We start from the raw sequence: 14,020 nt of genomic DNA, 5'->3' as shown, positions 1-14,020 counted from the left end.
CAGATTTCTTTTGGCCCCATCCTCCAATTTGTCTAAGTCCCTCTGTATCCTATCCCTACCCTCCAGCATATCTACCTCTCCTCCCAGTTTAGTGTCATCTGCAAACTTGCTCAGGGTGCAATCCACACCATCCTCCAGATCATTTATGAAGATATTGAACAAAACCGGCCCCAGGACCGACCTTTGGGGCACTCCACTTGATACCGGCTGCCAACTAGACATGGAGCCATTGATCACTACCCGTTGAGCCCAACAATCTAGCCAGCTTTCTATCCACCTTATAGTCCTTTCATCCAGCTCATACTTCTTTAACTTGCTGGCAAGAATACTGTGGGAGACAATGTCAAAAGCTTTGCTAAAGTCAAGGAACAACACGTCCACTGCTTTCCCTTCATCAGCCCCTGCGCCAGGCACATCAGCCGCTGCTGGGGCAGTACTGGGTCACTGTGGGCCCCCCACACACACACACACACAGCAGCAGAGTTTGGTTGTGGGAGGGAGCAGGGGGTTGGGGCACTAGATAGGGTAAGGTGGGCTCTGGGCGGTGCTTGCCTGGGAGCGCTCCCTGGAAGCAGCGACCTCCCCCTTGCTCAGCTGCTAGGTGGAGGAGTGGCCAGGCGGCTGCGGGCTGCCTCTGCCCAGAGTGCTGGCTTTGCAGCTCCCATTGCGCCCCCACCCCCCCAAGTTTTATTCACTGGTATTTTTATTAAAAGTCATGGACTGGTCACGGACTGTCAGTTTTTGTTTACTGTCCGTGACTTCTACTAAAAATACCTGTGACTAAAACGTAGCCTTAGTCATAATCCATGAGGTAGGCTTTTTCTGTGCTGTGGGGCTTTGGATTCATGTTTTGTTCCAAACTTTGAAATGTGACAGTTCACTATAACCTTGAGGTAAAAGGTTTGTGAAAATTTGACTCAATAAAGACTGCTTCAGGTTTATGCATTGTAAGACAGATTCTGTTCTCGTTTACGTCAGTGGCAAAATTTTCATTGGTTTCAGTGGGTGTGGTATCCAGCCCTTGTGAAGCATGAACCTCATACTTTCTTCATGTTTTGAAATAAAGCCATATATACAATATTTTTAGGTAGGGTGTTGCACTATGCCTTTCTCAACCTGAAGAGTAAGAGCTAGAAAGAAACTAAAGGCTCTTCAATATGGGTAACTGTTTATCTTTATTTTCTCAGATGCCAGTGGCAGGTGGAGGCCAATGGGGTAATATCTCCAGCCCTCACTCCAAGTCCTTCTCCACTGCCTCTTACTATAGATGAGGATCGAGAATTCACATATCCTTCTGATGTCCTAGTGCCTCCTGTCGGACATCACTTTGATTTGCCTAGGATCAGGTTGCCTCCAGGAATCATGATAAAACTCAGGGAAATATCTGGACGTGCTCGGCCTCAGTTTAGACCTAGTATAAAGTAAGTAACTGTTTCTTCACCACTATTTTGCTAATTTATGTTTTATTATTATTGAAATTGATACACAAAGTGCTCTCAAATGCACAAAGCAAAGAAACTAAATAAAAATATTCTCCAATCCCTCAGTAGTAGTAAATGTAGAATGAATATTTGTAACAATAATATTAGGCACAGAAATATCAGATGGAAATAGATAATTCTCAGCTTGGTGTGCATTCAGTAGTTCCTAAAGCAAAATTTCTTGAATACCTTGGCTGGTGAACTGTAAATACAAATGATGTTGTATCCTTGCTAATCGGTTTGATTTCCATCTGTAACAGGGAAGTGATTCAGCCAGATGTAATGGAGGAGATGGTAGTTTCATGTGTTATTAAACATTTGAACTTGGTTGATGCACTCCAGTCTCTAATAAACTTCCAGTATCAGGAAGAACATGCTGAGGAATATGATTTGCTGTGTAAAATTATGGGTGAGACCTTTAAGAAGCTAAATGCCATGGAAAGACAATTGCAGGTAAGACAGCTAAAGAAATAACTTTTATTACTAACTACTAAGGATATTACTAACATAAAAATGTAAAAAAACCCATCAAAATGCACTTGAAGACCTCTTTTCTCTTACTGAAGCTAAGATAAATGGATGCTTATGTATATTCAATATTTTTGTATCTTTACTAGAGTGTAGCTGAATTGGAACAGAGATGGCAGAATGAGGTAGATGATGCCATACATGGGAAGCTGGAAAACAATGTTCCATTCTTTTATGATTATCATTTCAATGAGGTAAGCATTGCATTTATCCCATTCATTCATAGAGGTAAGAGTTTGCTATCTTATTTTTGCATTTGTGGGCTACAGTATAATTACTCTTTTCATTCATTTACTGCTAAGTTTTTTTCAGTGTGTAAGTTTATTGGTACTAAAAATTATAGTGCATGCTTTCAGGTTGTCTAATGTATATGCTGACAATAGGAATTCATCATAAATGTTGATCACTGTTGCTTTTTGGAGTAGTTTTTGTTAGGAATATAAAAAGAGTAAGATCGCCCAAAAATATATTATGATTTCCCAGTGTCTGTATCTGCATTAAAAAGTTGGCAATTAGATATGAATGATTAATATTCTTGGTTTGTATCCATGGACATTTTTAATGCATATGTGTAAAAAAAAAAAAAAAAAAAATTCCATGATCCTACTGAATCAGATACATTTTCATCCTGTTCTTCTCTAGAGCAAAATGAAAGAATTGGAACTTTTATGTTCAATGAAAGAGATTTCCTTTGATGGAAGTGATATTGAGAATATGGTCCTGTCATTGAGGTTAGTAGTTGGATCTGTTAGCTGAGCGTTCTAGGCCCTGATTCAGCCAAGGTTCTTAAGTATACGCATTACTTTAATCACATGCAGTCTTACTGAGTTAGGTAAGACTACCCACAGGTTTAAAGTTATGCATGTGGTTAAACGCCTTTCCAAATCAAGACCTAAGTCTTGTATGAAACTTCTTTGATTTTTACCTACCAAAGTGAAAAAGAAGACTTGATTAGATTGTTGTTTTGAAAATAGAATTGAAAGGCCTCTCCAAATTGCTGGTAATTCTGCATAAAGAGGGTCATCTTTGGGAACATCACAGTTCATCAAAATTTGAAATGCTGGAGACATAAATACAGTTAACTATTTATGGATGTTATGTAAAGGGGTGGGAGAAAGAAAAAACAATAGGATTGTTCTGTTTTCTACTTGAATATATTTCTTAACTCAAAAACAATAATTAAAGAGATTACAAGATAGACATCTTTAAAATTTTACCAGTTAAGATATGTTATATCAGGAGGCATAAAGAACAACTAAGTTTACACTGGTTTTTCATTCACCATTTTAGGGAGAAATTTTTTCAAGAAGTCAATTCTCTGATTCAGAAGCCCTCACATCCCTTGGCTAAAACAAAAACATTAGTAAAGAGCTTGATGAATAGAGCAGAGCTACTGTTGCATGTTACTATTGCAGCACAAGCTGGTATCACAAGAAGTATATCTGGTACCCCTGCTGAGACACCAGGTATGAATTTACAGTGCATCTGATTATTAGACCTGAATGTTTGCTGTTATTATTTGCTATGAATATAAATAACACTTGTAATTAATCTGCTGTAATGCCCCTTAAAATCATATTTCTCTACCTATTTTTCCTTTTCCATTTAGCAAGCAGTGAATTTGTTTTTAGGGGTATTGAACTAACATGGCTCTGTTTACTATTTGCATACCAGTGTCACCATGTTACCAGCATAGCTTTGTGAATAGTGTTAACTAATTTCAAAACCAATAAGGGGAATTTGCAACATTAATAACAATTATATTGCAAACATAAGTTGTTAGTCTTTTAAATTTCTCATTTATATAGCTTAATTTAAAAAATAAAATAATTAAGTCTTCTGATTGCTATAATCTTGTACACCTCAATCAAATTGCCTCTGATTCCTCTCCTTTCCTATTGATAAATAATTCCAGGCTCTGCAATTTCAATAATAAGTAAATATTTCATTATAAGACTATTATTAGATGGTGTAAAGAAAAAGGATTAAGAAGGTTGGTAGCCCGTCTACAATAACTTTTCTATCAGAGGTTGCCTTAATATAGAAACTGGCTGTAAAAATGAAATGCAGAAACTTTAAGAATTACCCTTTAATTAGATGGTCTTGAAATGTTAAGATAAATATGGATGGAAGACAACTTCTGAGGGAAGTGACCCAGTGTTAATTAACATTTCTGGGTCTATAGAAGCTATTTGTTCTTTTCCATCCAAAACTTATTAGGTACATTCTGAATTGCTGATGTAAAATATAAGTGAAATTACATATTTTCCACTTGCCTTACCTAAAGCTGACTCCATGATACTGCAGTCTCCTAAAATGTAAGTACTACACATCGTAATAATAAAGCACATAATCTAAATAAAACCAGGTACCATGAAATAAGACTTAAAAACATATGAGGTTGCCAGCAGGAAAGCCATTTAAATGGAATTTCAGATTCTCGCATGGGGTTAGGGGAAACGCATTTGGTGTTTTGTGTAGGTGGTTGTTTTTGTGTTAATTTACTTCCTAATTTGTTTAGAAATTGCTTTACTCTGCAAGACCAGCAGTAACAGAACTTTGTTTTATAACATTGCAGCTTGTAAATCAGCATCTGAAACGAAAGTGATATCTCATGCTGTCCGCCAGCCTGTCTTCCTTCGTAGCATGTCTGCACCTTCTGACCTAGAAATGATTGGAAATGAAGATTTGGAGTTCACTAGATCAAGTCAGAGGTATGCAGATGCTAGTTCACTGAATTGCTGTATGAAACACCTAAAAGTATATTCTGTATTTCTGTTAATAATGTACCATGTTTTTAGAAGAACATTTTTCATCGATCAGCTTATTCTTAAATTCTCTAATAAGTACTGTTTTCCCATAGGAGGCGCCATGTTACTAGTCATAGGAGTAGCTCTTTTACTCTTCTTCAATCTTTGACCATCGAAGATAGCAGAGATAAACCTACATACAGTGTCTTGTTAGGGCAGCTGTTTGCTTTCATTGGGACAAATCCTGACCAAGCGGTATGTCATGTTAAACATGCTAAATCCCTATATATTTAAGCACAAATGTAACATCAGTTTTTAATCTAAGTTGAAAGGTACAGATGTGGGGCTTATGTAGTAAAACATAGACTTTTCTTTATTAGGTATCCAGTAGCAGTTTTCTGTTAGCTGCTCAGACCAGGTGGCGTCGTGGGAACACAAGGAAACAGGCACTGGTGCATATGAGAGAGCTCCTAACAGCAGCTGTTCGGGTTGGTGGTGTTACACATCTTGTGGGTCCAGTGACTATGGTACTTCAAGGAGGACCAAGGTAAGATGTTCCTCAGAACTTTATTAAACTTTTGGGGCTGGATGGTGTGCTTTATGCAAGGAGTGGTACTGCATTATACCAACAGCAACTAAGGAGATAACTGGCTTTCCATGCCCAGGGCACAAGTTCTCAGACTTTATGACCAGTCCTCTTGTGAGGCATCTTGGAATTCCTTTTAATATTTTCCACAGTGCTTCAAAAGAATTTGTAGGTCCTATCACCTGTCAGAAGGTACAGGTATCACAGAGTCTTATGGGATACTGCTATTTGAGGACTAGCTGCAAGTGATTTTAGTGAATTCATCTCTGTGTATGACTAAAGACAGGGAAAGAAGTAGGAATTGTAACCCCACCAGGTACCTGCTGCTGCCTCTCAACCACTTTAGGCCAATGACCCATTAGTTGAGAACAGCTGACTTAGGAGAATTGAGTGAGTGGAGACTTGGATTTGGTTTGTATTACTTTGTTGCGGCCTAGTGGCTGTGTGCAGGGCTAGGGAAGTAAAATGTTCAGGTGTTAACAATTGTATAATGCATTTTCAACTAATGGCAAGAACACATAGAGCACACGAGAGAGATTCTTTGACGTTTGTGATTTAAATCTAAACACACACCAAATAAAATGAATCAATAAGATCTGAACGAGTGGGTTTTATGGTATGAGGTAGCAAAATGGGATTTAGGCTCTTTTATAAAAACTTTTTTATGTAACTGTAAAAATAAATTCAAAGAGTTTGTTGGGCATCTGGAACCAGTTTCTCAGTTAGGTGCTGTAGCCAGAATAGTGAGTTCAGTCAGTATTTTGCATGCATTTTGGGAAGCAGAAAAAGGATGCTGTATTTTGTAGCATTAAGAATTTCTTACATTTTATATAAATCTGGTATAGAATTTTGTCTTCACATCTTTCATGAATTCTTTCAAATTGTGGCAATTTCCTGTAGCTATGTTTTGGAAGCTTTTAATTTTACTTGGCACAAAAAGACATGATTTCAAGTCTATAACTTCCAACAGAATCGAAGAACTCACTTGTGGCGGGATGGTGGAACAAGTCCAAGAAGCCTTTGGAGAGACCATGACCTCGGTGGTTTCACTGTGTGCTCGTTACCCCATTGCTTGTGCAAATAGCATTGGCCTCTTGTGCACTATACCATATACAAGGTAGGAAAGGTTTTGCTTCAAGAAGGAGACAGAAAAGAATGGTTAGATTCTCTTTTATACAGTTGTGCCATATAATTAAGTGTTGCTTCAAAGGGAAGTATTATTATGTAGAGTGGAACGGACTTTGTTGTTGTTTTTTTAAATTATCCTGTAATATCTCCTGGCAGTATATTCTGGCGGAATACGCACGGGGTGGGCATTGGGAGGGACTGAGTCTTGGCTCTGCCACTGATTTGTTCTGTAGGAATGGGCAAGACACTTCAACTTTCTCAGTTTGCCTAAAGTAAGCATAGTACCTAGCCAAGTATCTCTTGGGATGTTGTGAGGATTAGTGAACATCATGAGAGCATTTTGAACATATAAAGTTCTATATAAATGAAAAATATTACTGTTATGGTGAGGTATGAACTAAAGATGATCAATATGTCTTCCATTTTTAGCAGATGGCATAACTCAGAATGATGCTCTGTAGACTGCATATAGATTTAATAACCCTTTATATAGCACTTAATCTTCTACTAGGAACAGCTTGGCATCATGACCATGACATTCAGAGATAAAGCTGGATGACAAACTTGGAGAATATCCTGTTACATTTTGTTCCTTCTAAGGATAAAGTAATGGAGGAAACATTGAATTGTCCAAAGCTACAATGAAAGATACGATCAATAGATACAGTACATGTGCTGAGAAATTTGGGGTAGCTTGTGTATGTTGAAAATGGTTGAGAAGTTACTGCAGTACAACCTTAATTCTTTGTTCTTCTGAACAGGAGTGAAGAGAAGTGCTTGGTACGCAGTGGCCTGGTGCAGCTTATGGACAAGCTCTGTAGTTTAAGCAGCCAGACGGAATCCAGCTCAAATGAAAAGCAGACTAAAAAACAGAAGGTGGCTACTATGGCCTGGGCTGCCTTCCAGGTCCTAGCCAATCGCTGTGTTGAATGGGAAAAAGAAGAGGGTAGGAGCAATGTTGATATTACATATTGTGTATTTTAAAATCGCTGCTAGATATTGAGTTCATGTATGAGAGGAAACAGTATAGATTTTTTTAAAATCTTGCATTGACCAACCACTGACATTTAGGAATAATTATTTTTATTAAATATAAAATATTTTATTATATATATTAAAGATTATGAAGCGCTTTGAGATCTATTGATGAAAAGTGCTGTATAAGAGCTAGGTAGTATTATTTATTATTAGTTATTTACAAATACTGTTGAGATGGGATTTTAAAATGAGTGGGAGGGGTATTGTTTTTTAAATGAATCGAGAAGTTTTTCATTCTATAATTTTTTAAAAGGGGAGAGGCTTGAGTGGCTTAGTGTCAGGTTTAATCAACAGTAAATGCAATAGCTCAAATTCTTCCTTGGTGGAACTCCAGTGGAATAATTTTGTCATTTCAGTATTTTTTTTAATCCGACACGCTGTTGGTGAACTTGAAAAGGTTCTGTTGACTCTTGTATTCCTATATTTATAGAAAACCATCATGTACGTTTAGACACCCATCTGAAATTTCTGGAGCCTGGGCTTTCTCTAAATTATCTTTATGTGAAATTAGCAAAATTAGTTTGGTGGGAAACTTACTCACTTGAATATTATCCACATAAATAGAATAGTATGTTCAACTACACTGTGTCATAAGACTGAATGTCGATTTGTTACCTAGCAACTAGATGTTATTGCAGGTTTGACTTTAACTCAATATGATTTTTTGTAAGCAATTACTGTACTGTAAATGAACGTGTCTAGGTTTTTCCAATATATTACTTTTTTTATCGTGTATACATTTACAATTGTACATTTTTGCATTACCTTTGAAGGTGGTTCAACAGAGGCTGTTCATTCTGGTCTGGCTCGTCAAGTCTCCAGCCTTCTTACCAATCACCTAGCACGAGCGACAGAATGTTGTGGTAATCAGGCCGCTGGAAATGATGCACTGCAAGATGTACTTAGCCTTCTTAATGACCTGTCAAGGTACTGGAAGTACTTCGATAAAGTCATTTTTTTTTCTGGATTACTCTCCAGTGTTGGAAAGCACTTCATTTCTTCTAACGGAAATAGTAAAGATAATGACACCTCTTTCAATACCATTCCAAAAGCTTGAGGCTATTTTGAAATGTGGCCTGCAGCATAAACACACTTGTGTTAAATTTTAGGATCAATCCCTTGTTGGCAGCAGGTGAGGGTGTGGAGACGTCCAGTAGTACTTTCTGAAATTGAAATCTAGACTCTGTGTGACAGAGTCAAGTGACTTGTTTGACCACATTAATGAGCTTACTTGTGTCACATGCCTGTATATTTTTAAGATATATGCTGTAACTGAGTAATAGTTTATTCATTAAGAATGAAACTATTCAGTATAATGCCATTGTAAACCTGACCCTGCTGTCCTTGGTATAGTTTTTTATTGACCTCAATAGGAGATGTACACTAGGAACAACTGCAAGATTGAATATGAAGACTGCAGTCTCACATACTGTTTTTGGCATCTCACTGCGTATGGAGTCTTTTTGTTGATGAAAAGTGACACACAGCTGCAGTAATACCACAGTTAAAGAACTTTTTTGTATTTGTTCAGGGATGTGCAGTACATACTGAAATAATACAGTACTTACATGTTACAAAGGAGATTAGTGGAGCGGAATATCACAGACTTCACAGTTGCTCTTATGTTTATAAGCTTTGGTGCCTAGGGAAGCTTTCTTGGGTTTTTTGAGCTGGAGGATTAATGGGACTAAATAGCAACATTTAAACTGTTTTGCTCTAAAATCTGTCATGAAATCTCAAATAACGGAACTATCTTCAAGAGCTGTTTTATGAGGGTTTATATGGGAAACAGGCAAACATTTTTATGGGAGTTGTATAAGAGGCTCCAGACACCTGAGCAAAATAATGGGGTATCATTCATCTTGCATTTGAAATTGATTACTGCTTAACTCTGATGGATCATTTTATGTGTTTAATTTTTAAGTAAAGGCTTTAATAATATAATCATGTATTGCCATAAAGATCCTTTACCCGTGGCAGGATGTCATCTTATAGTTTGTATTTGATTTCAGGAGTGTGATTTAACTTTCCTGTTTTGCAGTCAGAGAGATGACTATGTTCTTTTCTCTCAGGAGTCACATAGGTAAAGCTATCCTGAGCCAGCCCGCCTGTGTGTCCAAACTTCTCTCGCTGCTTTTGGACCAACGCCCTTCTCCAAAACTCGTCCTTATAATCCTCCAGCTGTGTCGTGCTGCGCTTCCTCTCATGAGTGTAGAAGACTGTGGAAATGTTGAACTGCCCCCATGGAGTTACTCAGTGCCCTCCTTGAACAGTGAACAGGATGACCCCAGTGACCCCGCCTCCAAGATTGCATCACTACTCTTAGCAAAATTGGCAGATTATGTGGTGCCAGGTGCTAACCGTTTCTCATGTCTAAACGTTTGTTCTTATTATGTGTAATAAGCCAAAAATTTAACAGCAGGATGAGTTCAAATATCCGGTAGTAGGCATGTTTCTATAATCTGGCATTCTGACTGTTCAGTGTAGTTCAGTTTTCTGAATAAGGTGCTTATTGCAGACACGTGAAAGAAATCTCAGATAAATCTAAAGGCAATGCTTTTAAAGTATCTGACTGTTGCGCTTTTTCTTTTCTGCTTGGAGGCTGTCAGACAGTTCTGTCTCCAACTGCGTCTGAACCAGATACCTCTTTGACAAAAACGAGCCCAAAAAATTCCATAAAAGGAGATAAAGATCCTGGAGAAGAGAGTGAGGCAGTGGATGGTAAACTTTCTATTTTTATTCACAAACGGGAAGATCAGTCATCCCATGAAGTCCTTCAGCCCTTACTGAGGTAACTTTAACTCAGTGGATTAGAATTAACAAAGCAGTTCAGGGGTTTCCATCTTTATTTCTATACAGTGCCAGAACTGTAGGAAGATTTTGTGTTGGAGATGATCGTAACTGAGCAAAATACTTCAAATTCTGTTTTCTGTTGCTGCTTGTAAATAGTGGGATTTTTATCCAAAAGTGAATTTTGGTGGTGATGTGCAGCTACATAACTAGAAACGCACACAGCTACATTGAAAGTTAAACCACAGTTCCCCAAACTTGGCCCACTTATGCACAGACACCATCAGCTCAAAAATTTCCATTTGTACTTTGCTTGTAGATTAGAGGAAGAAAAATCTTTTATTTTCACCAATTTGTTTGTGTATTTGACAGCACCTGGTGTATAGTCAGGTTCACTACTTTGTTGATGGTCAAATGCACTTCAAGTCTAATTCACTAACATAGTGACCTTATCTGTGCACTAATGTAGGGGAAGCTTGTGTTCATATTCTTCCCCAGGACCTGCGAGAGTGTGTGAACCAGTGACGACAGCGGCAAAGCTGAAACTTCAGAGGCAGATATGCAAAGAGGGAGGGAGATGGTAGAGAAGTCACAGCCTGTTTTGGGAGTGTTGGTCTTTTATCTGCTCAGAAACCACAGCAGGGGAGCGGAAAAACCCTTTCAAATGTGTTTTTAAAAGAATTAAACACAGGACCCACTACTAAATGGTACTCTCTCAGAAAATTTGAAGGTCCTCCTGTTAGTCCACAACACAAGGTGATATTACAAATAGTATAATCGCCAGAAGAAAAATTATTTTAAGTGTCACTCTCAGTAAGGCTGTCCATTAGGATAATTCCGTTAGAACTTCTGAAGTGATCTTAGTATTCAGTCATACCAACTCAGACTTTGATCTCTGTAAAACTCACAAGAGACCCCTCCAAAATAAAAGTAGGATTTTGGACGAAGTGATGTTGGTAGTTCATTACATGACACCCCTTGCTCTGCGTCAGCCTTGAGCCACTGCCTCAGTATGATGCTAACAGGCAGTGTTGTTAAACCATTCCTGCCAGCAGTGCTCTCTTTCAGATGAAATATTAAAACCAAGACTCTTAGGCATTCATGGCCACTAAAAGAACTCATGGTTCTATTTTTACAAAAAAAAAAGTATTAACTGCAGTAGCATTGCCAAATTGCAATGTGAATAACTACATTCTATATACTTACATTTCTCCTGCTGTTTCAGTACAATGGTAATCTTCCCATCGTGTGTCCTCAACTCTTTAGAATTGCTGTGATATTAAGCAGCTCAACTGGAGAGAATTCTTTTCGCCACAGGGCTGGTTGAGTTCTTCATGTAAATAAAGGCTTTAAAGTGCTTTGAGATCCGTTAGAACAAAAGGATAGTGAGTTAACTAATTTTACATAGTAAAGCAACATTTAATAGGTTTTTATTCTTACGTTTGTAGTAGTTCAGAAGGTCGACCATTCCGACTTGGCACTGGAGCTAACATGGAGAAAGTAGTGAAGATGGATCGGGACATGACTAAAGTAAGGAAGTAATAAAGATAATTATTTAACATCTTAGAAATCATTAGACAGTCAACGTTCTCACTACCCCAGTGTTCTTAAGCCTTGTGTAAAAGAACCAGAAAATTAAATTTAATTCTCTTCCAAACAGATAATTTATTGGTTAATATTTATATTAAACAAGTGAAATTCAAGAAAACGTATTCATAAACTTTAGCATTAGAATGATGATGTTGACATAAATATGTAAATCCTTGAAAAACCGATGTTTTGTATTACTGCAAAAATATTTCCACTAATGTTTTCTCAAACATGTTTGGGTCATGGTTTTGTGTTCTTTCACAAGTATTTAAGGAGTCTGAGTTTTACTGGGATGAAAATCCATAAAAAGTAAATTTCAAAGATCAAGTTAGAATATTTAAGGAAATTGGTTTTAAATTCATATTCGTGAGTATTTGTGTCAGAAGTACTCATGCATTCTTCGATCAAAGAACAGAAACAACACCATGTGACTATCTGACCAACTAAACTAATAGTATTGAATCCACTCCTTGATCAGTTCATTGATTAAAAAAATGAAATCAAACAAAAAACTGTCCAATGTGAATAATGAATACAGTTTGAGGAAGTGTTGATTTCTTTGTGGTTATACCACAACTGGGGTCGGGGGCGGGGGGGGCTAAAATGTGTCAGATAAATGATTCCCTTAGCTCTGGCTACCCTGGGTTATGATTGGTCTGAATAGAGCTAATTAAAAAGTCACTTTGAATATCTTCCATATTTCTTTTTCAGAGTGGCTGCTGTGAGGTTATTACAGAAGAGGCTGCTGCAGCTCTTCGGAAGGCTACCAAGTGGGCACAGTCTGGCCTAATTGTCAGTGTTGGGCCACCTATTGAATCTATCAGTCCAGAAACCACTAGCGGGCTGTCAATTGGTGACAAAAAGAAAACTGCTCAAACCTCCATTTGCAGGGAGAGGAATTCTGAACTTGCCAGGTAGAAGCTCACTGTGGAGTCTTCAAAATAACATGAATGTCTTTGTAGAAATGTAGAGAGTAACTATTAGTACCCTAATCTTACGTCACTTGTGTTGAGCAGGGGTAACAATTGAAGCCTCTCTTTCTCCCTCCCTCTCCCCTGTTTTAAATTATTGGGCAAGTGACATTTTTCTTCTATACAGAACAGATCCTGTGCGCCCATTTATCAGTGGTCATGTAGCAAACAGTATGGCAGCAGAGGTGATTGCTCTGCTTCATAGCTTATTGATGGCACCAGAATCGAATGCAGCTCAAATATGGACAACAACGGCTGAAAAGGTAAGCAAAGGAGGATAAGATATCTAAATGTGCGATGCACAGTATATTAAAATATATCCACTGCAGGACAACTTTTAACGGTTGGCATTCTTCCTCTCCTGCTTCCTTGTTTAAAATATATATTTTTAATTGTCGCTATCCAGGTAGATACTGTCTGTCCTGATAGTCCTTCTTGGGCCCATCTGCCATTTCAGAGAATGTGGGGCAAGGATGGGGGAAAGAATTTGTCAAAACAGATCTGGAAACAAGGAACTGACTGCTGATAAATGGCAGTGTTACATATTTTTATACTTCATAAGACTGTTTATTCAGGCAGTCATCCTACCTTGACAGACCAATCCTCTCTCACCCAGACCCCTAAGGGGCCAAAATAATGGTTGGAGGATGAAGTCTTTGCTTCCAGATCCCTTAGCATACATTGTGGCTGCTCGGGCTATGTGCTGGAGAGAGGGGGACACATCACTGCACTTCTAACAGTTATGTGGGAATCAGCAATGGAATGTTGCTTTGTTATTCACTGATCAAAGATCTTATTTTAAAGTGTTACTGTATACTTCTTGAAAATTAAAATAGTTCCTCTGGTGTATTTTAAAAAAAATTCAGCTGTGCCCTACACTTTCCTGACCAATATTTCTCCTTTGACTGTTTAGGTTCTGTCTCGGGCTCTGATGTACATTCCACAACTTGGGAAATATGCAGAGAGTATCTTGGAAAATGGGAGCAGCAGTGGCAGGAAACTTGCTAAACTTCAAAGAATTGCTCGACAGGCGGTGGCTGCTCTATGTGCTCTTGGTGGCTTTAAAGAGACAATTAAAATAGGTTCTGAAGTGCAGGTAATTAACTTCTTTTCCTTTTATACTTCAAATGAGACGTGATTCTTTTCATCATTTTACAA

General features: G+C 38.0%; 1 protein-coding gene across 3 annotated transcripts in view; it reads left to right on the top strand.

The window, feature by feature from the left end:
- Positions 1-14,020, top strand: part of HECTD4 (HECT domain E3 ubiquitin protein ligase 4) — a 125,692-nt gene that overhangs the window by 74,673 nt on the left and 36,999 nt on the right. For all 3 annotated transcript variants that reach the window (XM_074972732.1, XM_074972731.1, XM_074972730.1), the window contains exons 25-41: positions 1,188-1,421; positions 1,742-1,934; positions 2,099-2,203; positions 2,652-2,740; positions 3,300-3,475; positions 4,588-4,723; positions 4,873-5,014; positions 5,140-5,306; positions 6,316-6,462; positions 7,235-7,419; positions 8,285-8,438; positions 9,584-9,864; positions 10,113-10,302; positions 11,750-11,831; positions 12,603-12,805; positions 12,990-13,125; positions 13,776-13,958. In XM_074972732.1, coding sequence (XP_074828833.1) covers positions 1,188-1,421; positions 1,742-1,934; positions 2,099-2,203; positions 2,652-2,740; positions 3,300-3,475; positions 4,588-4,723; positions 4,873-5,014; positions 5,140-5,306; positions 6,316-6,462; positions 7,235-7,419; positions 8,285-8,438; positions 9,584-9,864; positions 10,113-10,302; positions 11,750-11,831; positions 12,603-12,805; positions 12,990-13,125; positions 13,776-13,958 — 2,803 coding nt within the window. The remainder of the gene's footprint in view (positions 1-1,187; positions 1,422-1,741; positions 1,935-2,098; positions 2,204-2,651; positions 2,741-3,299; positions 3,476-4,587; positions 4,724-4,872; positions 5,015-5,139; positions 5,307-6,315; positions 6,463-7,234; positions 7,420-8,284; positions 8,439-9,583; positions 9,865-10,112; positions 10,303-11,749; positions 11,832-12,602; positions 12,806-12,989; positions 13,126-13,775; positions 13,959-14,020) is intronic.

Source organism: Natator depressus, chromosome 15 (genome assembly GCF_965152275.1).
Source record: "Natator depressus isolate rNatDep1 chromosome 15, rNatDep2.hap1, whole genome shotgun sequence".
In the NCBI taxonomy this organism is placed as follows: domain Eukaryota; kingdom Metazoa; phylum Chordata; order Testudines; family Cheloniidae; genus Natator; species Natator depressus.
The sequence above is the reverse complement of the archived record's forward strand: the minus strand, read 5'-3'. Positions and strand labels throughout refer to the sequence as shown.